At 41.6% G+C, this 25,321-nt stretch overlaps 1 protein-coding gene across 2 annotated transcripts in view; it reads left to right on the forward strand.

The window, feature by feature from the left end:
• PIWIL1 (piwi like RNA-mediated gene silencing 1) overlaps nt 1-24,724 on the forward strand; it is a 100,178-nt gene extending 75,454 nt beyond the window's left edge. For both annotated transcript variants that reach the window (XM_072144376.1, XM_072144375.1), the window contains exons 15-21: nt 4,277-4,477; nt 9,354-9,457; nt 14,803-14,873; nt 19,648-19,801; nt 20,043-20,168; nt 23,954-24,101; nt 24,184-24,724. In XM_072144376.1, coding sequence (XP_072000477.1) covers nt 4,277-4,477; nt 9,354-9,457; nt 14,803-14,873; nt 19,648-19,801; nt 20,043-20,168; nt 23,954-24,101; nt 24,184-24,300 — 921 coding nt within the window. In that variant the 3' untranslated portion in view covers nt 24,301-24,724. The remainder of the gene's footprint in view (nt 1-4,276; nt 4,478-9,353; nt 9,458-14,802; nt 14,874-19,647; nt 19,802-20,042; nt 20,169-23,953; nt 24,102-24,183) is intronic.
• Nucleotides 24,725-25,321: the final 597 nt, after the last annotated feature.

The following is a 25,321-nucleotide window of genomic DNA, read 5'->3' on the forward strand; positions in this document are numbered from 1 at the left end:
TTTTTTTCTTTACTTTACAGGTTGGCTTGAACAAGCGATCCTCTGATCGCTTGTTCAAGCTATTCTTCACCTAATACAGTGTAATACAGGTGTATTACACTGTATTATGTGACACACTGCTAGGAAGCTCCGGAAAAAGATTGGGCAGTCCCGGGACACTGGCAGTCGCGGGGTTGCGATCGGAGCCACAGACCCCCAACACATACACCACCCCAGTGTTTCGGTTGCGTCAAAATGCTTGCGTTTTCAAATGTTACTAGGTGTTTGGCTACTTTGGAAGCGCTCTTCATTTCTGGAAGTATAGGCAGCTGTATAAACATTTTCAAAACTGCTTACACTTATAGCTGTGAAGAAAACCGCTTTCAGAGTAGACAAACGCATTGTAACATTTAAAAACACATGCGTTCTGATGAATGCATTTTAGCGCAACCAAAACGCCACTTGCGAATGTACCCTTACTCTCAAGGATTACTTTACACATCCTCTCCAGACCATGGGCGACGCTGACGACTTTCTCAGACTCTGACTGATGCCCCCAGACTATGCACTCTGGTGGGTATGTCACTGCTGTATTTCTGTATGCATACAGACCAGGGGAGGTTGGGGATAAGTACAACTGCTTTCCTGTTTTTACAGCCTCCCCAATTAACTGGTAAAAAATATACAAGCCTGGACAACCCCTTTAACCCCTTAGCGCTCAGCGCCATACTGCACTGGCTCCCGCTATTATCGCTCAGTGCAGATACCGGGTCTGCTATGCACCAGAGCCAAGCCGGCATCGGGAGCCAAAGGTTGTCAGTGCTAATCATCTAGCCTAATTAACTAGCCTTCCAGGGGGTCTCTGTCCCATGATTGGCTCCCCCCTGCCTACAGGCAGTACCTGTACGATGGCATCTATGACGCCATCTTAAAGGTATACTGACAGCCTATGCACTTGCATAGGCTGACACAGCTAATACCTTGCATTACATCAGTATTGTAGGATATTATCATGTACAAGCAAGCAGATGCGCGCACACAGGAGGGTGAAGACTGCAAGTGGCAGCGGATTGCAGACTGCCTACCCCGCCTGCGTGACAAGGGCAGTGAACTTGATGTTTCTCCGGAGATGGGTGACTATAAACACGCACCTTTTTGATTATCTAAAAGGTGCTGGGCAATGTTTCTAATTTTATTATCATCTCTTCCACCTTCTTATGACAAATTTAACAGTGTTCTGGTGTTCCCCTAGAGCAGTGATGGCGAACCTTTTAGCGGCCAAGTGCTCAAACTGCAACCCAGAACCCCCCTTATTTTTCCTGAGGTGCCAGCCAATTATTGCTCCCTGTTCTTTAACAACTTTCAATCAAATTGGCCTCCTGAGGACAATATGGAAAATTTGCATTATTTAGCTTCTTTCCAGTGTCCCTCTGTACTCATTCTCCCTCTTCCTACAGTCCCAAGTAGCAAAGTAAGTATCACTTTGAAATATGACTGAAAGCAGCATCTTTTAAATTGCTTGGAACTTCAGGAAGATTCTTTTTCTGATGTGCTGGGGCAATGGCCTGGGTGCCCACAGAAAGGGCTCTGACTGCCACCTCTGGCACTAGTGCCATAGGTTCGCCACCACTGCCCTAGAGATCACAATTATGCCCCCAGTAGCCAGGGCTGCCAATGATGCTTCAGTAGCCAGTAGTCACAGTAATGCCATAGTAGTGCTACACTCAAGTAGCCACTGCGCTTACCCCCTCACAGCTACCGTGCCTGCCCCCACGTAGACACAGTGGTTGCACCCACGTAGCCACAGTGGTTGCACCCACGTAGCCACCGTGCTTGACCCCATGTAATCACGGTGCTTGTCCCCAAGTAGTCTCGGTGCTTGTCCCCAAGTAGTCCCGGTGCTTGTCTCCAAGTATCCAATTGAAAAGAAAGCTTACTTACTTTGCTCAGCTCAGCTTTGCAGAGTTCCGGTGCAGGAGACACATGATGATATCTGCCTGCGACAAGTCAGTTCTACATAACATCCATGTCACGCTGCATGCCCACATAACATCCATGTCACGCTGCAAGCCCACTTAACATCCATGTCACGTTGCACGCCCACATAACATCCATGTCACGATGCACGCCCACATAACATCCATGTTATGTTGTACCCTCACAAGACATCCATATCACGCTGTACTCCACATTACATACATGTCACACTGCACCCCTGCATTACATCCATGTCACCCTGCACCCCCACATAACATCCATGTCACCCTGCACCCCTGCATTACATCCAGTCACCCTGCACCCCCACATAACATCCATGTCACATTGCACCCCGGCATTGCATCAATGTCATGCCGCACCCCTACATTACATCCACGTCACACTGCACCCTCACACGCTCCTGCGCACCGCACATTACATACCAGTCACACTGCACCCCCACATCCTCAAATTACATACATGTCACACTGCACCCTCACACCCCCTTCACCCCCACATTGCATACTTATTACACTGCACCCCCACATTGACATTTTCCCCCAGCATAACATCCCCTATCTTGGCTCAGCAGCGCACGTGGCAGGAAGCTCTACCCAGGGTTTTCAGTTGCTCCTCATACACAGGAGTCACATGGTGCAGTGACCGGGCAGAAGCACCTGGCGCCTGTTCCACCAACACCTGCAGCCGACCCGGGGGGCTGGTCAGGTTCTGACAACATTTTTTAAAATAAAGTGATCTCTGGCATCACGGCATTGATGTTGCCATTCCCTTGACTCTGGTACAGATTGATATTGCCCTTCAGACAGAATGCTCAACGTACTAGGGAGTGGATGACTGGTGTGGAACATCGAGTTGGAGACCTGGTAGTACAGAAACTTCTCCTGGCGAACACCCTACTGGAGGCAATGGCCCATTTGGATAGACTACACCAACATACAGAGAATTAGTAGTTTGGTGGATGGGGGGGGATTGGTTGTTTCTCTTGACACCTTCTGCACTTGAATTCTCTCTCCTTGTTTTTTGTAGCATTGACACACCTGACTCCAGTGATCCGCCGCTGCCCATGAAATTCCCTAATATGTTATTATGGCGTCAGGCGACCTAAAAATATTGGGGCACATTTACTTGGAAAGTCGGAAACTTCACTTAGTACTTTTTCTGTGTATTATGCTTGGTGCAACCAATTTATTGGGGGTCATTTACTAAGGGCCCGATTCGCAGTTTTTAGTGTTACCTAAATATTTCCGATTTCCCCTAAATTGCCCCGGGATTTTGGCGCACCTGATCGGATTGTGGTGCATCGGCGCTGACTCAGGTGATCCGCCGCTGCAAATGAAATTCCCTAATATGCTATTATGTGTATTATGCTTGGTGCAACCAATTTATTGGGGGTCATTTACTAAGTGCCCGATTCCCGAATATTTCCGATTTCCCCTGAATTGTCCCGGGATTTTGGCGCACGTGATTGGATTGTGGTGCATCAGCGCTGGCAGCATGCACGCGACGGAAATCGGGAAGCGTGGCCACACAGAAACCCGCCGGATTCGGGAAAAATGCCGCATTTAAAAAAAAAAAAACCTGTGTCGCAGAGCTTGCACTTATCTTCACTCAGCCCGGCTTGGTGTATTTCAGTGCGTTCCAGGGAACTTCAGCGCACCTGGTGGACGGCGGAGGAACTGCCTTAATAAATCCCGGCCGGACCCGAATCCAGCGCAGAGAACGTGCCGCTGGATCGCGAATGGACCGGGTAAGTAAATCTGCCCCATTAAGATCGTCCGCTATAAAGTCTGTCGCTTCCTCGCACTGGCCTGACAGAGTTCACCATCTTTTTTGTGGTACATAGGGGATGTACCACAATTTGCATGCTAAATATGGCGCCCGAATCAGTCAGACAGACCCCCAATACCCCCCTTAATTTGAGACGCATGGAAGCCAGCGCAGCTGCGACACAAAAGGGTCGTGTGCAACACAGACACTTTTTCAATACCTGTGCAAGCTGTTTTAGCCTAGAGAAACGTTCAAAGTCTGACAAAACTGCGGCGCAGAGCCCTCACTAGAGTTCACTAAAAGTGGATTGTCCATGTATAATGCTGCTTGCAGCAATTCACTAATATCTACTACTTCAAGTTGTCATTGACCCTAATGGCTGTTACAATGTACTTGGAGAAAATAAAGTACCTAGTATTCATTTTCACTTATTTTGCAGTTCGGCCTTTTGTTTTTTGATTACTATTCCATAACAAATACCTGCTTTACCTTTGATGACTTGACTTGTGCTGTTACTGTGATTTTTCTACAGGTTGTTTGCATATTGTCTAGCAACAGAAAGGATCGATATGATGCGATCAAGAAGTATTTATGCACTGAATGTCCTGTTCCAAGTCAGTGCGTAATTGCAAGAACCTTGAGTAAACCTCAGACGGTTGTTTCAGTTGCTATGAAGATAGCTCTGCAGATGAATTGTAAAATGGGTGGAGAACTCTGGAGTGTGGAAATCCCAGTAAGTATTACTATTATATTATAGGCATGTATTGTGATCTAGTGTTTACTTAGATATCATTATTATTTTCTGTATGAATCACAGGCAGCATTGAAAACTTAATTTCAATGATAAATATATTCACATCACAAGAAGATGGCCGTCAATAATAATACAGGCGGTCCTCTACTTAAGAACACCTGACTTACATACAACCCCTAGTCACAAACGGAGCTCTGGATTTTGGGAATTTACTGTACTTTAGTTCTAGGCTACAATAAACAGCTGTAACAGTTCTCAGAGGTGTCTGTAATTAAGATTTATTGTTTATCCTGGTTCTTATGACAACCCAACATTTTTAAAATCCAATTGTCACAAAGACCAAAAAAAATTCTGTCTGGGATTACAATAATAAAGTATACGGTTCCGACTTACATGCAAACTCAACCTAAGAATAAACCTACCGAACCTATCTTGTATGTAACCCGGGGACTGCCTGTAATTCCTAATATAGCGCACACAGAGTATGCAGCGCTGCACAGAGCTTGCCATTTCAGTCAATAGTATCCTTTTTGAGTCTGTCAGATTAACATGTCTTCTTCTCCTCTAAGATGCCGCTGTAGACCAGAGTTTGCAGTATATGCCATGGTGAACAGGGGTCATGCTGTGAACTGACATCTCTATTTACAGGCATAGCATGAAGCATTTTCTTACAGCTACCACTAGATGCCGCTCACTGCACATAAATTTTACGGTCCCATTAGGACACATGTATCAGATGTATCTTGTTGGTTTTGTATCTCTTATTGAAACATGTGGTGTTTGGTCTTTAGTGCATTTGTGACTTTTTAAAACTTAAAATTCACAAAAAAATCTCCAAAAGTCACAACCAGCTCTAATTTTTATGCCTGGTCAAATAAATAAAAAGGCAAGCCAAAAGTTTGATACATGTGTTTACCGAATTTATTAGTTTCTTTAAACTCTAAAATCAGATGAAATTTACTGTAGATGGATTTGGGCTCAGAAGTGCAGAGTTTAATAATGTACTGAGTTATCGTACATACTCGAGTATAAGCCAAGGAAGCTAATTTTAACACAAAAAACTGGGAAAACCTATTGACTTGAGTATAATAAGCCTAGTGTATAACCTGACAGCTCATGCCCCTAGAATATAGCCAGAGGCCCCCCCCCCCCCACACCAATGTATCGCCAGATGCCCCCTGTCCACAGTATATAGCCACTGCCGCTCGCTGACATCCTAGCATGTGCCGATGGTGGTGCACACTCTAGAACAGTGATTCTCAACCTTTCTAATGCTGTGACCCCGCAATACAGTTCCTTATGTTGCGGTGACCCCAAACCATGTACAAGACTATAACGACTATAATACTGCCCCATATGTACAAGACTATAACGACTATAATACTGCTCCCTATGTACAAGAATATAACTACTATAATACTGCCCCCTATGTAGAAAAATATAACTACTATAATACTGCCCCCTATGTACAAGAATATAAATACTATAATACTGCCCCTATGTACAGGAATATAACTACTATAATACTTCCCCCTATGTAGAAAAATATAACTACTATAATACTGCCCCCTATGTACAGGAATATAACTACTATAATACTGCCCCCTATGTACAGGAATATAACTACTATAATACTGCCCCCTATGTACAAGAATATAACTACTATAATACTGCCCCCTATGTACAAGAATATAAATACTATAATACTGCCCATATGTACAGGAATATAACTACTATAATACTTCCCCCTATGTAGAAAAATATAACTACTATAATACTGCCCCCTATGTACAGGAATATAACTACTATAATACTGCCCCCTATGTACAGGAATATAACTACTATAATACTGCCCCCTATGTACAAGAATATAACTACTATAATACTGCCCCCTATGTACAAGAATATAAATACTATAATACTGCCCATATGTACAGGAATATAACTACTATAATACTTCCCCCTATGTAGAAAAATATAACTACTATAATACTGCCCCCTATGTACAGGAATATAACTACTATAATATTGCCCCCTATGTAGAAAAATATAACTACTATAATACTGCCCCCTATGTACAGGAATATAACTACTATAATATTGCCCCCTATGTACAGGAATATAACTACTATAATACTGCCCCCTATGTACAAGAATATAAATACTATAATACTGCCCCTATGTACAGGAATATAACTACTATAATACTTCCCCCTATGTAGAAAAATATAACTACTATAATACTGTAGAGAAAACGCCGGCTCACCCGTATCCTCGGTGTTGATGATTCTATTCGAACTCCAGCCACGGCAGGTGCTTCCGGAAGCCGGCCTCTGTCCACAGGCCAAACGAACAGCAGAAACAAGTTTGGGATCCAGCACTCTGTACCACACGTGGAGTCGGTTGGTGAATAAATCAATCTTCCTTTATTAAGTATAAAAATTCATGCAGACACACATGGCTGTGACATTGATCAACGCGTTTCGGCAGAGGCTGCCTTAGTCATGATCTAAGGCAGCCTCTGCCGAAACGCGTTGATCAATGTCACAGCCATGTGTGTCTGAAAGAATTTTTATACTTAATAAAGGAAGATTGATTTATTCACCAACCGACTCCACGTGTGGTACAGAGTGCTGGATCCCAAACTTGTTTCTGCTGTACTATAATACTGCCCCTATGTACAGGAATATAACTACTATAATACTGCCCACTATGTAGAAGAATATAACTACTATAATACTGCCCCCAATATACAAGAATATAACTACTATAATACTGCCCCCTATGTACAGGAATATAACTACTATAATACTGCCCCTATGTACAGGAATATAACTACTATAATACTGCCCACTATGTAGAAGAATATAACTACTATAATACTGCCCCCAATATACAAGAATATAACTACTATAATACTGCCCCCTATGTACAGGAATATAACTACTATAATACTGCCCACTATGTACAAGAATATAACTACTATAATACTGCCCCCAATATACAAGAATATAACTACTATAATACTGCCCCCTATGTACAGGAATATAACTACTATAATACTGCCCCTATGTACAAGAATATAACTACTATAATACTACCCCCTATGTACAAGAATATAACTACTATAATACTGCCCCCAATATACAAGAATATAACTACTATAATACTGCTCCCTATGTACAGGAATATGTTAAGGAGATCGCACTGGTTTCGGACGCCATCTTGACTTCTATCTGCCATCTTAGATACAGTGGCCATGTTCCCTGACCATTGTCAAGTTAATGTCATCATTCAAACTTCATTTTATGTAACCTGTTTGCTCGCCTGTCAGCTAATACCCTTTGACATGTAATGAGAAGCCAGTCTGTCCTTGATGCTGCATGATATTAGGATTCTGGAGCCACTTATCACCTTCTGGCAGAAGAAATTAGTATAAACAATATCTGTGTACAAGGTCTCTGAGAACTGAGCACAATTTATTAACTTTTTTCCCAGAATGTGCTGATGACCAATAGTTTTGGAGTATACTATTCACGCCCCTTTGATGACTCTTCTGTCTGTTATATATTATGCATTTTGATTATTAAAGAGAAGAAGATCTTGACTAAGAGATTGATCTGTGTCTTAGTCTTTATGTTCAATCATGAAAGGGTTAATTAGGACTCACCTTACAAAAGTCAAGAGGGCTGTTGGGGCCCTGCATAAAAAATCCCTATCAAATATAACTACTATAATACTGCCCCCTATGTACAGGAATATAACTACTATAATACTGCCCCCTAAGTACAGGAATATAACTACTATAATACTGCCCCCTATGTACAGGAAAATAACTACTATAATACTGCCCCCTATGTACAGGAATATAACTACTATAATACTGCCCCCTATGTACAAGAATGTAACTACTATAATACTGCCTCCTATGTACAAGAATATAACTACTATAATACTGCCCCCTATGTACAAGAATATAACTACTATAATACTGCCCCCTATGTACAGGAATATAACTACTATAATACTGCCCCCTATGTACAGGAATATAACTACTATAATACTGCCCCCTATGTACAAGACTATAACTACTATAATACTGCCACCTATGTACAAGAATATAACTACTATAATACTGTCCACCTCCCCCAATTTTGGTTCCTCCATTTGCTGCCCCAGTTGTAGTGCCTCCTGCCCCCTCCCCTCCTGCTGCTTCAGGTTCTACTCACTGAGCAAAGCAGTCCATTCCGCAGGAGTCTGTATAGAGGAGGAGCCACAGGGTCATGTGATGATGACATCACCACAGGTCCTCAAGCAGTGAGTTATCACACATGTTATACTCCGTTTTTGGCGCGAATCGCGGCAAAAGCGTAATAGGATCGCGACCCCTGTGTTTTGGTCATTCGACCCCCAGGTTGAGAAACGCTGCTCTAGAATGTCTGCAAGTGGCCAATTTTGGATTGCGCAAAGACACGGAGCCAAATCCGGAGCATTGATGGATAGCAGAGGACCTGTGGGGCACGTTATAAGTCAGATAGGTAAGTACACATTTTTATTTTTTTTAAATAGACTCGAGTATAAGCCCAGTTAGGTTTTTTCAGCACATTTTGTGTACTGAAAAACTTTGCTTATACGGTATACCAATTTTTGTTTTTGGTAAGGATTAATTAAAAATGCGTTTGTGACAATTTGTGGTGAGAATTACTAAAAACTATTTATTATAAAAGGTCACTGCTAGTGAAGTTATGAACTCATACAAGGCTTTCTTTTATCATGGTGCAAGTAAATCTGTGCGTTTATATTCTTGATTTCAACTAAGTGTAACTTGAAAGCTTTTTTTGTTCTCTTTATGTAGCTTAAAGAAATGATGATTGTTGGAATTGATTGTTATCACGACACACTGGCCGGGAAAAGATCAATTGCTGGATTTGTTGCCAGCTTGAATCAAGGAATGACTCGGTAAGGAACACTAGTAGTCATTTAAGGGGTTTACTCAACAAGCAAAGTTAGGCCCTATTCAGCCGATACGTGGGGGTCTCAGTGCTCAGATTGCAAGAACGAGGAATGTGACCAACCATAAGAGTAATAGAGCAAACGGCCACGCATGACCGTTCTGCTCCATTAATCTCTATGGAGCTGACAGAGATCACAGCAATTTCCATCAGCTCCATAACGTTTAATGGAGCAGGACGGTCATGCGCAGCCGTCTGCTCCATTACTCTTATGGAGTGACGAGGGGTCGGCCGAACCCCTCATTCTTGCGATCTGCAGGGTGACAGCAAGTTAGGCCCTATCCCCTGGATAGGGCCTAACTTTGGTTTGTAGGAAAACCCCTTTAATTTTTGCAAGACGTTTAGAGCGCTAGATATATCTTTTTGCAGTGATTGTCTTAAGGCACCTAACATGTCTGAAAGCAGGAATCTCATGGTGTGCTCTGACACTTGGGCAGAGGAGATGACTGGAGTAGTAGCTGAGGGGAGTGTTCGTTACATAACTATTCCCTGCAGGTCCCTTGGGAGGGGTTCTTGTGGGCTTTTGGTGGGGTACAGGCATATTTTCTGGGGCCCCCAGACATGGTATGGAGGGGCTGAATTGAAAGGCAGCTGCGCTGCCGACTTCTGAGCGGGGCAACGCTCTTTTCTTTCGCTCCGTCTGGAGCATTGAGCCACGAGGAGGGGAATCGGAGCCGGGAACATGGAGCTCAGCTTTACTGGTGCCGCACAATTTTCTTTTGGGCTTCCCCATGTCGCCCCAATGTCTCCAGTGTGCCCTGGTGCTTTGGGAACAGGTTCCCCTGCTTCTGATCGGTAATATACAGAGTTCTTATGGCCGCTTCTGCGGGTGAGATCGTCGAGCACTCGCTAGCACATCCGGCCACGCGCACCCCTGAAATTTCAAAATTTCCAATCCATTTTTGTTTGCTTCTGGAGAAAGAATTAAAGGGTTAACAGCCTTCTGAAATGCTCTTTTGAATAGGTTGAGATGTTAGGTTCATATAATGGTGTTACTTGTGGGTGTATATAGTACATAAGGCTTTATAGGGCACTTCCAAACTGAATTGGTCACCAAAAATTTAGCATTTTTTAAATCTTTTGAAAATTTGAGAAGTTGCTACTAAAACTTGAAACCTCATATCCGTAAACAAAATGGAGACGTAAAACAAATTATGGAAATAGAAAAACTACAATGTCTCACGAGAAAACAATCTCAAAATCACAGGGATGTCTTAAAGTGTTGAAAAGTTAGTACCACAGGAAGAGACAGTGGTCAAATAAAAAAAAAAAAAAAGGATTGAGTCTAATGTACAAAGAGGCAGCGTCCTTAAGGGGTTAATTACCATGAGAAATATAGGAAAGGTAAGAATATTTGACAGACAGAAATTGATTTTGATTGGTGCTAGTAGGCTTCAGAAAGATATCAGATACACAAACAGAAGGATCAGTTTCGCTCACCACCCGAGGGAACAATCCAAAAGAGGGTCCTGGCTCCCATAAACATAGAAAGAGGTGAAGGAAGTAGATCAACACTAGATCCGTTAAAATCGTTGTGCAGCTTTATTCATTGAACAAATAGACATAGTACAGGCTTGAAGCAGATACAAAGAAAGGATGCAATTCACATCTAAATCTGACGTGTTTCAGACCATCAGGTCATAGATATCGCAATAGACTAGATGTGTCAGATTTAGGCTAAATTCAGACGATGTATGCCCGCTGTACCGTAGTATGGTGGGCATACATCGGCGCTGCGGAGAGGAGCAGGGGATGAACGCAGCTCACCCCTGCTGCCCCTCTCCATAGGAATATACAGCGCTTGACTATCTTTCTACAGGCTACAGAGCAGTACGGTGGCTGCTCCCGTACAGTGTCGTGAGCCCATAGAAGTGTGCGGGCGACGTATATATCGGTTCAAACTTTAACATCCGTGGCTGATCCAGCTCACAGAGGGTGATGATTATCCTCACCTGGTGCACAGGAAAAGCCTGAAGCTACTACAGGCTGCTACAGTAATTTTAAATGGAAAGAGGATCCGGCACTCACAATTTAGGTGAAGAAATCCTTTTCTTTATTGGTTAAAATCCGACATAGCGATCACAAATACAGGTACATCGTAATATTAGCGATCAACGCGCTCCGGCGTATAGTCATGATCTAAAATTGTGTGAACAAACTTGGTTTAAAAAAGCCTCCTCACCTAGACCTCATGTCCAGTGGGAGGGGAAAAGGTGCAAACCAACATTAACCTTTGAATTGCTGGCCTATGTTAAACAGAGATCACTAATCATACAAATGTGAACATGGGCCTATGGGGAGCAAGCCCTAAGACACTAGACGAGTGTACACAATTCAGAAACAAATTATAAAAATGATCCACATTATCCACACACAGTGTGCTTCTTTACAAAGATACAATGAGTATTGCACAAGTTTTGTAAACAAACTAGTGAATATTATGAAGTGGTTGCCACATAATTCTTGTTGGTAATTTTTACACATGTCTGATCTGACAGCTATACATGTTACAAAGTAATAACTACATATTAGATATAAATTAATAAAGTGGCAGAGCCCTTCTAAGTGTATCATCACAGTGGCCGAAGAATGAACAATCGTAGACATATAGATATGTGCAAAAATGTGCTACTAGCATGCACAGGTTTATTTAGTACAGTTTCATGTTACCCAGTGTGAACAATGCTTGAAAGGCTCACTCACTTCAATTAGACGTCTAAGCAGGAACATGTGGACAGCAGATAGTAGATCTTCAGAAGAGTATGTCATAAGCGTGTGCACACAATTCACTAATGCTCAAAAGACATATTATAAATAGGGTCTGTGTGGGGGGAGAGACAGCTCCATAATGCTACAGTGTGAAAAAATGCGTTATTTCTCAAGGAGGTAGTAGCTCCTCCACACAAAGCCTGCAAAAGTACAACAATTATTACACAAGTTTTGTAGACGTGCAAATAAATGTAACAAAGTGGCTGTCCAATAATCATTTGTTAGTGATTGGTCTACATATCTAATAAAGACATCTGTACATGTTCCAAAAATGGTAACCACAAGGTAAATATTGAAAAAGTGGCAGAGCCTCTCTAAACAAAACTTGTGCAATACTAATTGTATCTTTGTAAAGAAGCACACTGTGTGTGGATAATGCAGATCATTTTTATAATTTGTTTCTGTTTTTGAACATTAGTGAATTGTGTACACTTGTCTAGTGTCTTAGGGCTTTTTCCCTCCCACTGGACATGAGGTCTAGGCGAGGAGGCTTTTTTAAACCGAGTTTGTTCACACAATTTTAGATCATGACTATACGCCGAAACGCGTCGATCGCTAATATTACGATGTATTTGTATTGGATCCTCTTTCCATTTGACATATATATATCGGCCATATATACGTCCCCCATAAGTGTGTGTGAATACAGCCTTGGATGTGAATTGCATCCTTTCTTTGTATCTGCTTCAAGCCTGTACTTTGTCTGTTTGTTGGATGAATAAAGCTGCACAACGATTTTAACGAATCTAGTGAGTTCCGATCTACTTCCTTCACTTCTTTACAGAAAGATACGTCCACATGCCATAAAGTGCGTTGGGGGGAGATGTATTAGGACTTTTTGACAGTTTTTTGTGGACAAACTCTGAAGTAATTACAATTACTTGCAAACCACCAGTAATTGCGATGATCTTTCCCATTATGCCACCTCCGTGCCAAGTGGCTGTGAAGAGGGCACGGCCGGCCGCGGAGAGGGGTGGCGTAGGTTGCACTCACTATAGCCTGCGAACATTCAGTAGAATTATACCCCAGTGTTGCAAAAATGACTTGTTACCTTTAGATCTTGTGCTAATGCGTGTGCTTTAGCCATGAGCTAGCTGAACAAAATTGTGGTCCCATTAACGTTTATTGAGCACATGGGTCTAGCTTTAGGGTTCACTGTCCCTGTCTTATCTTTCCTTTTCCATCTAATGGCCATATCTCAAACAGCAGCATTACAACAATAAAGAAATACTGGCAGAAATTTTCTTGAGAATTTTAAAAATTGCTGTTCAGGCAAATGGCTTAAAAAATTACACAGACTGCTTGAATTTACAAGAGCGGGAACAACTTTTATATTCCCAACTGGTACATGGATTTTAGTGGTTTTGTAACATATTACCTGCACTATTTCGGTTGGTGAGTACTAAAATAGGAAATTAAAATACCATATATACTCGAGTATAAGCCGACCCGAGTATAAGCCGAGACCCCCAATTTTACCACCAAAACTGTGAAAACCTATTGACTCGAGTATAAGCCGAGGGTGGGAAATGCATTGGTCACAGACCCCCCCCAGTATATAGGCAGCCCCCAGTAGTATACAGCACTGCCCCCAGTAGTATACAGCACAGCCCCCATTAGTATACAGCACTGCCCCCAGAAGTATACAGCACTGCCCCCAGTAGTATACAGCACTGCCCCCAGTAGTATACAGCACTGCCCCCAGAAGTATACAGCACTGCCCCCAGTAGTATACAGCACTGCCCCCAGTAGTATACAGCACTGCCCCCAGAAGTATGCAGCACAGCCCCCATTAGTATACAGCACAGCCCCCAGTAGTATACAGCACGGCCACCAGTAGTATACAGCCTGCCACCAGTAGTATACAGCACTGCCCCCAGTAGTATACAGCACTGCCCCCAGTAGTATACAGCACTGCCCGCAGTAGTATACAGCACAGCCCAGAATAAAAAAAATAAACTTATATACTCACCCTCCGGTGGCCCCGATGCGCAGCCCTGCTCCCCCGATGTCATTGCGGCTCCTCCTCTGGCTTCCCGGCTGCTCTTCTGGCTTCAGCGTCCTGGGCGCCGCCATTGTTCCTTCCCGGGCGGCGCCTAGTATGACGCGCCGCGGCTGACATGTTCTTCTCGCGGGCGGCGCCCAGCACGCTGAAGCAAGAAGAGCAGCCGGGAAGCCAGAAGAGGAGCCACGATGACATCGGGGGAGCAGCGCTGCGCATCGGGGCCACCGGAGGGTGAGTATATAAGTTTATTATTTTTTTAGTCCATTTTTAATTAATTTTTGGTAGTATTGACTCGTGTATAAGCCGAGGGGCCTTTTTTCAGCACATTTTTTGTGCTGAAAAACTCGGCTTATACACGAGTATATATGGTAAGTTCAAATAGGCTTAAAAATGATCTTTCTGGGTTTACCATAATGATTGTTTATAGATAAGTTGTAAATTGTTAATATTTAAATTGACCAACATTTTGAGTTTTCATGTTTATTTCTATGTATGACATTGCTCATTCTTTTTTTAAGGTGGTTTTCCCGTTGTGTTATGCAAGATCAGAAGCAAGAGATTGTTGACGGATTAAAAGTTTGTATGCAAGGTATTAATGAAGATTATGCTGCATTGATATAATATTCTAGATAGTTTAATGAAAACAATGGAACAGGAAAGGCATTTTGGACATGGATTTTAGCAAATAAAAAACAGAATGCAGGCAGTTTTGCAGGTTTGTTCTTAAGTTGAGTTTGTATGCAGATCGAAACTGTATACTTTATTATTGTAACACCAGTCAAATTTTTTTGGTCTCTGTGACAATACGATTTTAAAAATGTGATAACTGTTACAGCAAATTACCAAAAACCAGAGGTCCGTTTGTAACTAGGAGTCGTAAGTCAGGTGTTCTAGGGGACCGCCTGTATAGTGGTGTCAGAAACCACATATCTTCAGATTAAAAATCTACAATCTAAAATTAAATGCACTAAGCTGGAATAGACACACATTTATTCATTAAGTAATTTATTCATCTTTTCAACATCACAAACAATAAACATTCAAGTCTCCCAAGAATGCTGGTGTGTGCCCCCTTTGGCAGGATCAACTCTTCTTTTAGCTTCTTAAACCCTTATTTAAGGGAAAAAAAAGGTTTTCGAAAGTATGCAAATGAGCCTGAGGTATTCGGGCTGAGTAGATGCCAATAGAGTCTGGAGCCACTTAGGCTCATTTGCATAATTTTCTAACATAAAAAAAGGGCTTAAGAAGCCAAAAGAAGATCAGATCCTGCCAGAGGGGGCGCACACCAGTATGTTAAGTGTGCTTGGATTACCATGATCCTAGTGGTAGATTTCCTTTAACCCTGCAGCTGCTATTGCTCACCAGTTTAGCACTGCAGAGTAATGATCTGTCACGTCATACAGTGTCAGAATGTTTTGTACCATTTGGTCTTAAAGCCCACTGTGCAGAGACCAAACCTCTCTTTAAAAGAAAGAAACAAAAGGCTACAATCTCCTTTGCTGAGGAGCATGTTGTGTGGACACAAGTTTTTTTAGTGATGAAAGCAAGTTTAATTTATTTGGCTCTGATGGGAAACATTATGTTCATAGATAAACTGGGGAAAAACTGGAACCAACGTGTGTAAAAAAGTCAGTGAAAGGTGGAGGAAGTCTCATGGTTTGAGGAATATTTTCTGGAGCAGGACTTTGACCTATCATACATCTACATATCAGATTGAATACAAATCAAAGTAACAGTATAATGTTTTATGCATATGGATAAGTATAGATGTGTCAGTTGACCTCTATAGCATTTGCCTCGGAAGATAGAAAATAATAGAGCTTTGTTAGTGCGGATATATCCGCCACAGAGCTATGAAGGGTGTATGAAGAGGGCTCACGGGCTGAGCCCTCTTCATACAGAGATGGGCTTTGCTGCATATCTCAGCAAAGACCCATTGCTAACACCCGCGGTCAGTGCTTGCACCGATCGCGGTTGTTAACCTCTTCTTTGCCCCTGGCTGGTTTGCCGCCGATCGGTTGCCATGACAGCCTCGGGTCTTCGTCTGACCCGAGGCTGAATGGCTTCTGCATATTCGTTACAATGAGCAAGTGGCTCATTGTAACGTATACTGTGCAGAAATGCCACATACTGCAATACAATTGAATGGTACCCTAGATCAGTGATGGCTAACCTATGGCACTGGTGCCAGAGGTGGCACTCAGAGCCCTTTCTGTGGGCACTCAGGCCATCACCAGAGATGACTCCATGTATCTTCCTGCAGTCCCAGACAGCCCGGGACTTGCTGTGCACACAGCTATTTTAAAGTGACAGCTCTACCTGGGACTATTTTCTGCTTTATTGGTGTCCTCAGGTGCTGGTATCAATGAAAACTGTGACAGAGAAGGAAGTATAAATCACAAATTAAATTTCTGTGTTGGCACTTTGCGATAAATAAGCGGGTCTTTGTAGTTTGGGCACTCGGTCTCTAAAAGGTTTGCCATCACTTCCCTAGATGGTCTAAGAAATAGTGACAAAAAAAAGTTTTAAAAAAATGTAAAAAAATTTTTTATAAAATATTAAAAGTTCAAATCACCCCCCTTTCCCTAGAATTGATATAAAATATAATAAACAGTAAAATCACAAACACATTAGGTATCGCCGCGTCCCAAAATGCCCGATCTATCAAAATATAAAAATGGCCGGCGATAACCTCTGAGACGGGAAAAAAAAAATTCCTGCTTCACGGTACACAGCATGGAATAATAAATAACATCACGGGAAAGTAAAATTTGTTACCCACAAAATAAGCCCACACACAGCTCTGTACACTGAAAAATGAAAAAGTTATGGATTTTTTAAGGTGGAGAGCAAGAAATGAGGGAAAACACCCTGCGTCCTTAATCAGAAAAATATGTCATACGATACCCAGTCTTTGAAGCAAGCATTGTATTGTTGCACTCGTCTCAGGACAAGGTTCAGAGATTGTTCACACCTGCACTGTGCAGATTCCTTGGTGTGCTGAAACCTGTATGACATGCGGTATGCATAAGGAATTTTGCTTCAATTAAAACATTCAACACATGTGATTTTTTTTTTTTTTTCTTATATTTTAAGAGTGGGCATTTTCAGAAGTGGGGATGCCTAATTTATTAACCCCTTCCCGACATTTGACATACTATTACTGCATGGCGGGAGTTGCGTTCCCGCAAAATGCGGTAATAGTACGTCATGCTTCTGGCGCCGGCTCCAGAACGGAGCCCGCGCCAGAAGCTGCGGGTGTCGGCTATATATTATAGCCGACACCCGCCTCTAACACCCACGATCGGAGATTTCTCCGATCGCGGGTGTTAACCCCTGACACGCCGCGGTCGCGCTGACCGCGGCATGCTAGGGGCATTTGAAAAGAATCGGACGACTCCCCCCCATACCGCACCGCCCCCGCCCCGAAAAGATGGCGATGCAAAAACAAATGAGATTTCCTCTATATTAGTTTTTATCCAGTAAAATTGTAAAAATAAATGAAAAACTGTATAAATGAGGTATCACTGTAATCGTAATCACCTATAGAATAAAGATAATATAGTATTTTTAGTGTACGGTGTACGACCCCCAAAAAATACGAAAAAAAAGTAAACCAAAATTGACAATTTTCTTTTCACCCATACATTCAAGAGTTAATAAAACCTCATCAATTAGCTAATGACCCACAAAAATGAATTATTTGTAAAGTGCATCTCATGTCGCAAAAAATAAGCCCTTATATGTCCAAATTGCCAAAAAAATAAAGATTGTATAGCCAATAAAAAGTGACAATGCATAATCTGTTCTGAATGGCGCAGCTTCCCTTCAATGCCCTGGCGTGTGCCCATACAGCAGGTTACCACCGAAGTGTGGCGCGCGTGCTGCCCCGGACATCTAAGGGCATCACAGACCTGTTATTGCTCGATCTCGCGTGGCTAAGCGCCACTTGTCCCTCTAAGAAGCTGAACGCGGACCGCGGGGGGTCGCGTAACTATTTAGCGAAGTGTATGCGCCGTTAGGTACAGCGTGCTGTGATGACAAGCACGCTCACCAATTTCAGCGCTGACACTACTACAAATCAGTGGTAAAACAGAGCGTTATGATTGCTCATGAGTTTTGTGTTGCCTGTCATCTTATTCCATAGCTAGCTAGCTGACTTATAATGAGTTTTCTTCCTTTTAGCGTTCGCTATCTTACTTCACTCTGAAGTCATTTTTGCTAGCTAACTAACAGGACAGGCATACACGCTCACATGGAGGCACATATCGGCATTTGTTTGGCCGCTTACACTTCGCTACTGTCAACCCAGGACCTTTGATAAACCGCTGGTACAATTCCCAGCGGGGAAACGCGTCAGGTTTTATCTGACAAAGTGGTAACACTCACACCTAACAAAGTGGTGATACTTTAGGCGCTTGTTCACACCTAGACCGAGAGGGGCAAGCCCACTTTTAGGAACTATTGGGTAGTTACACTTCCAGTCAAAAATTCTTCTAATCGGTACCTGGTGTGCACAACTGAAGGGATAGACGAGGACACAAAACAGTCTAACATTATCTTCCCAATATTTGACACTTGGTATCCAAAAAGTCTGGAGTGAACATTGCCCAGCCTGCTTCTGAGCTCTATTACTGTCCAATAAGCTCGTGTACCCTAATTTTAAATAGATACCTAACAGAATATCAGCTAAAGAGACGGTACTGGCACTTGCTGGTCTTTCTTGGGCGCCCTGGAGCCTTTTTGGCAACAATGGAGCCTCTCTCCTTGAATTCCTTGATTATGCGATATATTGTTGACTGAGATGTAATCTCTTTCTAGCTGTGATACTATTCCCTGTTAGACCAGTTTTGTGCAGTGCAATGATGACTGCACGTGTTTCTTTAGAAATAACCATGGTTAACAGAAGAGAAACAATGATGCCAAGCACCAGCCTCTTTATAAAGTGTCCAGTGGTGTGATTCTTACTTAATCATGAAAGATTAATCTCCAGCCCTGTCCTCAGCAACATCCTGTATTAATGGAGCAATCACTGAAACGATGTTAGCTGCTCCTTTTAAGGCAGGCCTGCAATGAAGTTGAAATGTGTTTTGGGGGAAAAAGTAAATTTTCTAGGCAAATATTGATTTTGCAACTAATTGCTGTTAAGCTGATGACTCTTTATAACATTCTGGAGTATATGCAAATTACCATTATAAAGCCTGCAGTAGACTTAGTAAAAATTAACATTTGTATCATTCTCAAAACTTATGGCCATGACTGTAGTCTTAGTGATCACTAATTGTTAATATATTCTCTGCAATGCATAATAATTTTTAACAATTCACTTGAATAATTCCTTACCATTGTTATTTTTCTATTAGCGGCTTTAAATGCTTGGCATGCATGCAACAAAGCCCTTCCATCACGCATTATAATCTACAGAGATGGAGTTGGAGATGGACAGCTGAAAACACTCATCAGCTACGAGGTTGAGCAGCTTGTAGACTGTATAAAAGCTACTGGCAAAGATTACAGGTATGAAGTAAAGTTTATTTAAGAAGATGAAGCTGTATCTTTGATACCATAAATTTCAAACAGCACTCTTTATTTAGCAGAAAATAATTAGTTTTCTAAAGTAAACAAGCTGTGACAGGAATGTATAAATATTGTATATAAATAGGGTGTTACTAGTGTTTTCGTTCTGTGTCTCCTGTAACATTGGCTTCTAATAGTGATGTAGGGATAGGTACTCAGCTTTATTTGTTTCCCTTTTTAGTCCAAAGCTATCTGTTATTGTTGTAAAGAAACGGATAAGTTCAAGGTTTTTTGCTCATTTGAGTGGAAGACTCAACAATCCACCTCCTGGGACTATTATTGATGTGGAAGTGACCCGACCTGAATGGTATGTCTCGTTTTCTTTTATGTTACATAACCGTTTCTTTCTTTTTACATACTTCTTACCTGAATTTGGTCAACTTTTACATTTAAAGTTAACCTGTCATCAGCAGTTGATAAAAGTGGAGCGTCAGTATTAAAAAAAATGTTAAATACTGATGATATGTTCCCTTTAATCTTGGGCTTTGTGCATTTAGGATTACACCTTGGATCCTCGGTCCTAGACAACCGCCACCTTGACCGAAACCTTGATTATCTTGCATAAATAGACATCTATCAACACTGTACATATGCCTAAGAGTTATATATTTTTTAATAAAAATGTTATACTCCTTCTCGGCTAAAAATACTCTTCTCAGCATTTTTGAGTAGTATTATTTCCCTTATTAAAAAATGTTAGCACGTCATCTGCAACACAACATGTTTCGCCTAAGGGGGACTCTTAAGGGGACAAGAAACTACCATAAGACACTACCACCAAAAAAAAAAAAAATAAAAACAAAGTGTCCAACCAGAACCAACAAAGTTAAATCCGTAGAACAATAAAGAACGCTTTATGACACATGCTCAAAAATGGCAAATTATGGCCCCTTACCTTTCTGTGCCGTGTAAGAGTGCAGGGGTTTGCCATTTCTGATTATGAAGGCAACGGTGGTTGTGTGTTAACTCAGCTTGAGGTGCTATTATTTAGGGCACCTCAATCTGATATATAACAGTGGGTTACTTCCAAGTGACTGGCATCAGGATTTAACTGTAGGAAATGTAAGCGCATCTTTAGACAAGACCCTGCCCTCCTGCATCACCTCCATTATAGCTTGAGAATTAATCTAGCTTGAGGAAGTATTCCAGCACTCGCAAAATCTTCTAAAATCATAGCATTTTATTCTTCATATTTAAAAACGTACAGCCATGACTTGTGTGACCACCAGTACACGATCTACGCGTTTCGGTCTAAATTATTCAGTCCTTAGTCATGATCTACGTGTAACCACCAAACACACTTATTTAAAGGGAACACAGTCAGGTGTGACAGCACACGGATAATTAGCACATGCGCATAGAATTCAGACAAAGATTCAGGATTACGTATAACATTCTGTGCATGGAAAATTCGGGACATCTACAAATATAACACCCATATTACTGGGTGAACTAGGTAAAGAGAATATGTTTACACACAAACAGTAAAAATATATTGAACTTGAAAAATTACACATGTTATAGCAATGTAGACAAACGCATATGTTATATGCCTGTTCACATTATATGGGTGCGGAAAGCAAAGAAGAATAATAACCTTAATATAGATACATTGTGTCTGTTTTGTTATTTAAACCCAATGGCATCCTCGTATTCAGATTCAGGATCCAAAACATTTCGCGATTGCGCAATTTTTATATCCTGTTGCCCCCTCTGGTAGGGGTAGTAACTTTATCAATACCTGTAACTACCAGGGAGGAAAGATCCCCTTTATGTATATTCAAAAAATGTTTGGAAAGATTGGATATATTTTTATCCGTGTGTTTGGATCCATCTGTTATGTGTTCAGCTAATCTCCTTTTAAGAGGGCGGACAGTACTACCAATATATTGTACATTACATGTAGTGTAACAAGCTTGATAAACGACAAACTTAGTGTTGCAATTTACAAACGATTTTATATTTCTTTGTATATTATCCTGTGTAGAAAAAAAGTATTTTTATTGGACATATAGCAACATATGTGTTTTTTTGTCTACATTGCTATATTAACATGTGTAATTTTTCAAGTTCAATATATTTTTACTGTTTGTGTGTAAACATATTCTGTTTACCTAGTTCACCCAGTGATATGGGTGTTATATTTGTAGATGTCCCGAATTTTCCATGCACAGAATGTTATACGTAATCCTGAATCTTTGTCTGAATTCCATGCGCATGTGCTAATTATCCGTGTGCTGTCACACCTGACTGTGTTCCCTTTAAATAAGTGTGTTTGGTGGTTACACGTAGATCATGGCTAAGGACTGAATAATTTAGTCTGAAACACATAGATCGTGTACTAGTGGTCACACAAGTCATGGCTGTACGTTTTTAAATATGAAGAATAAAATGCTATGATTTTAGAAGATTTTGCAAGTGCTGGAATACTTCCTCATCTTTCAACATGTTCCGGTCAGCCGACAGGACTGCCTAATTCCCTGCACCGGGGGGCGTATGAGAAACTGTGATTCCCTACATGCTGCAAACAACAACGTGAGTGAGCGGATATTACCCTTTTCTTTTTTTTCTTTTTTTTTTAAAAGGATGCAAGGTTCAAGGCGTGAAATGGGCAGGAAAGACCCTGTAGCCTCACTGTTTTGGGATGGTATATCCATCCTGCTTCTTTGTACCCGATGTTTAGATGTTTCCCCCCTAATCAGGTGGATTGACTCTGCCCACAAAAGTCAAACCTCTGGAATCATTGAGGTGTCCATGTATATGCCTCTAGGGGTTTGTAGTATTTGAGTTTTATTTTCCCCATGTGATCCCCAATACGTTGTTGGAATACCTGAAATGTTTTATCCACAAGAACATGTTGCCAAATATATGATGCCTGTGGATCTACAATTGCATACATGACTCCGGTGACATAGCTTGTGAACCTCTTTGTGCTTTTAATGACTCTGCACACCATTCATCCACCTGTCTATAGCAACCAAATGTCTTTTGGTTTCTGGTTCAGGGGTGCTGTAGTGGCCGTGTATCATACAGTCTGACTTTGCGACCCCTTCCGTTTGTGATATTAGGATGGTCAGTGATTACTGTGCCAGGATCTGTACTGTGGTTCCATACATTGGGAGTGCTTGCTGGTAAGCTGAGCAAAGGGTGGTGTCAGGATAGTCCATTGTCCTGAATGTGGTTCTGAGTTCCCTAGTTTGATTTAGAAACTCGGTGAGAGAAGAACAGTTTCTCCCTTCTCTCAATATTCCCATAAGGGATGCCCGTTTGGAGGGATGGTGTAAATTCATGGAAGTAGGTCTTCTGTAAGTGGTGGCCTCTTATTCTCCATGACGTTTTTACTAGATATGTACATCCAAGAATGAAGTCTAACTGGGTGAATTTGGACCGTAAAACTCAAGGCCAGTGTGTTACAGTAAGGCCGTTCACAGCTAGAATGTGGCCGCCATAGGAGTGCATTGCATGGTAAGGTGGGTACAACGTGTGTCACTTTACCGTGACACAAATGATAGTATGTGCTCCATCACCGTGTATATAGCCCAACTGCATGGCTCCCTTAGTGGTTAGGGCCTAACTTGCTGATCTTAAGAATGGGAGGTCTGATGTACCCTTTGTCCCCCTCTTACATCGGACCCCCACCCTTCAGCAAGTTAGGCCCTATCCTGTGTATTTTATGGTAAAACCCCTTTAAGGTCGTCAACTAGGTCTATAAATTATTCCTTTTGACTGTCTCAGATGGTGAAGATATCATCTATATAGTCAGCCCACAAGCCCGGCATGTAGATTCCTTTGGGGTCTGATCCATCTTCATTAAAGTCACAGCAATGCTCTCACCAGCCCAGGAATGAATTGGTGTAGGTGGGTGCGCATGAACTGCCCATTGCAGTGCCCTTGAGTTGTGTGTCACTGAGTACTCGTAAATAATGGCTCTGCACATCCATCCTGCTCCTGTGATCTTTGCAGGAGAAACTGCAGCAACAAGAACATACAATTTTAGAGCCAAATGTTATCTGTAGGGTCATCTAAATGAGTCATAAGATTCTGGGTCCTGCACTGGGTTATTTACTTTTATTTTATTTTTTCCTTCATTAGGTATGATTTCTTCATAATCAGCCAGTCAGTGAAACAAGGCACAGTCTCCCCAACTCACTACAATGTTGTTTTTGACACTGGTGCCTTGAAACCAGACCATATGCAGAGACTGACATACAAGCTGTGCCACCTTTACTACAACTGGCCTGTGAGTATACAACTGCATTGTCAGAACTAATGTTAAATACTGTTACTCAATGTGTGACGCATGTAATCTCTATTTTGTACAGGGAGTCATCCGGGTTCCTGCACCTTGCCAGTATGCCCACAAGTTAGCCTTCTTGGTGGGACAGAGTGTACACAAAGAGCCACATCTGTCACTTTCTGACCGTCTCTTCTACCTGTAATTGTGTGTACGCCACTGAGATAAAGGGGCTTTTCATGTTATCTTTTTTTGTCTTTTTATCCCAACTCCTGTTAAAGAATTTAAGAGGAAACAAAATGTGAAAATAGTGTGTGTCTATGACAGCCATGTTTGTTTCTTCTAGCATTTTAAGGCGTTGATGACTGAAGATTTCAAAAGATTATTGTTTTTTCTTTCCTGCTTGACAATTGTTACATATCCATCAAGTTTGTTAGGAGACTGGAAAAAATACAATGGAATACAGCTTGTAGAAAACGCTATCTTGTCTCCTCCCACAATGCCTTATAAGGCAAAAAGGCCTTATTTCACAAATGATCTCTGTGTTTTCATTTTGGGTTGAAAATGTTTGTTTAACAGTTTCCTGTATTTCATTGCTTTACCAAGTATAAAACATTTTGCCTGCTTTAGTGTTGTTCATTTTTTTTTATTCATGTGAGCCAAAGTGAAACAGCCATGATTCTGGTATCGAACTGTTGTATGGTTAAAAGTATTGATGTTCGGATGCATCATGTACCCTTAGTGACCTATGTACTCATCTTCTCTAAAGAAAATATTTGAGCTACAACTACAGGCTTAGGCCCGTTGCCCACAGTTCTGCACGGTACGTGTGCTAGAAGGATTTACCAGACTGAACTCAGCATGTCCATTCATGGAAGTGATACAAGGTTTGGTGGGAAATCCCTCCAGCACACGGAGTGCTGAGGCTGTACTTGGTTGTGAGCAATTGGCTTAATGCCTTGTATTTGTATAAGAGTCTAGAAAGAAATGTTTAGGGAATGTATAACCTGTCTGCAGGAGCAATTATACATGTAGGCCAGTAAAGCTTCAGAGCATCCATAAGCAGTAACCCCATATTTTCTGTTTTTTTTTTTTTTTAGAAACTGCTTATAAGGACCATTATGACACTACAGTCAGTCCCTGGGTTACATACAAGATAGGGTCTGTAGGTTTGTTCTTAAGTTGAATTTGTATGTAAGTCGGAACTGTATATTTTATCATTGTAA

This window comes from Engystomops pustulosus, chromosome 1 (genome assembly GCF_040894005.1).
Source record: "Engystomops pustulosus chromosome 1, aEngPut4.maternal, whole genome shotgun sequence".
NCBI classification, from domain to species: Eukaryota; Metazoa; Chordata; class Amphibia; order Anura; family Leptodactylidae; genus Engystomops; species Engystomops pustulosus.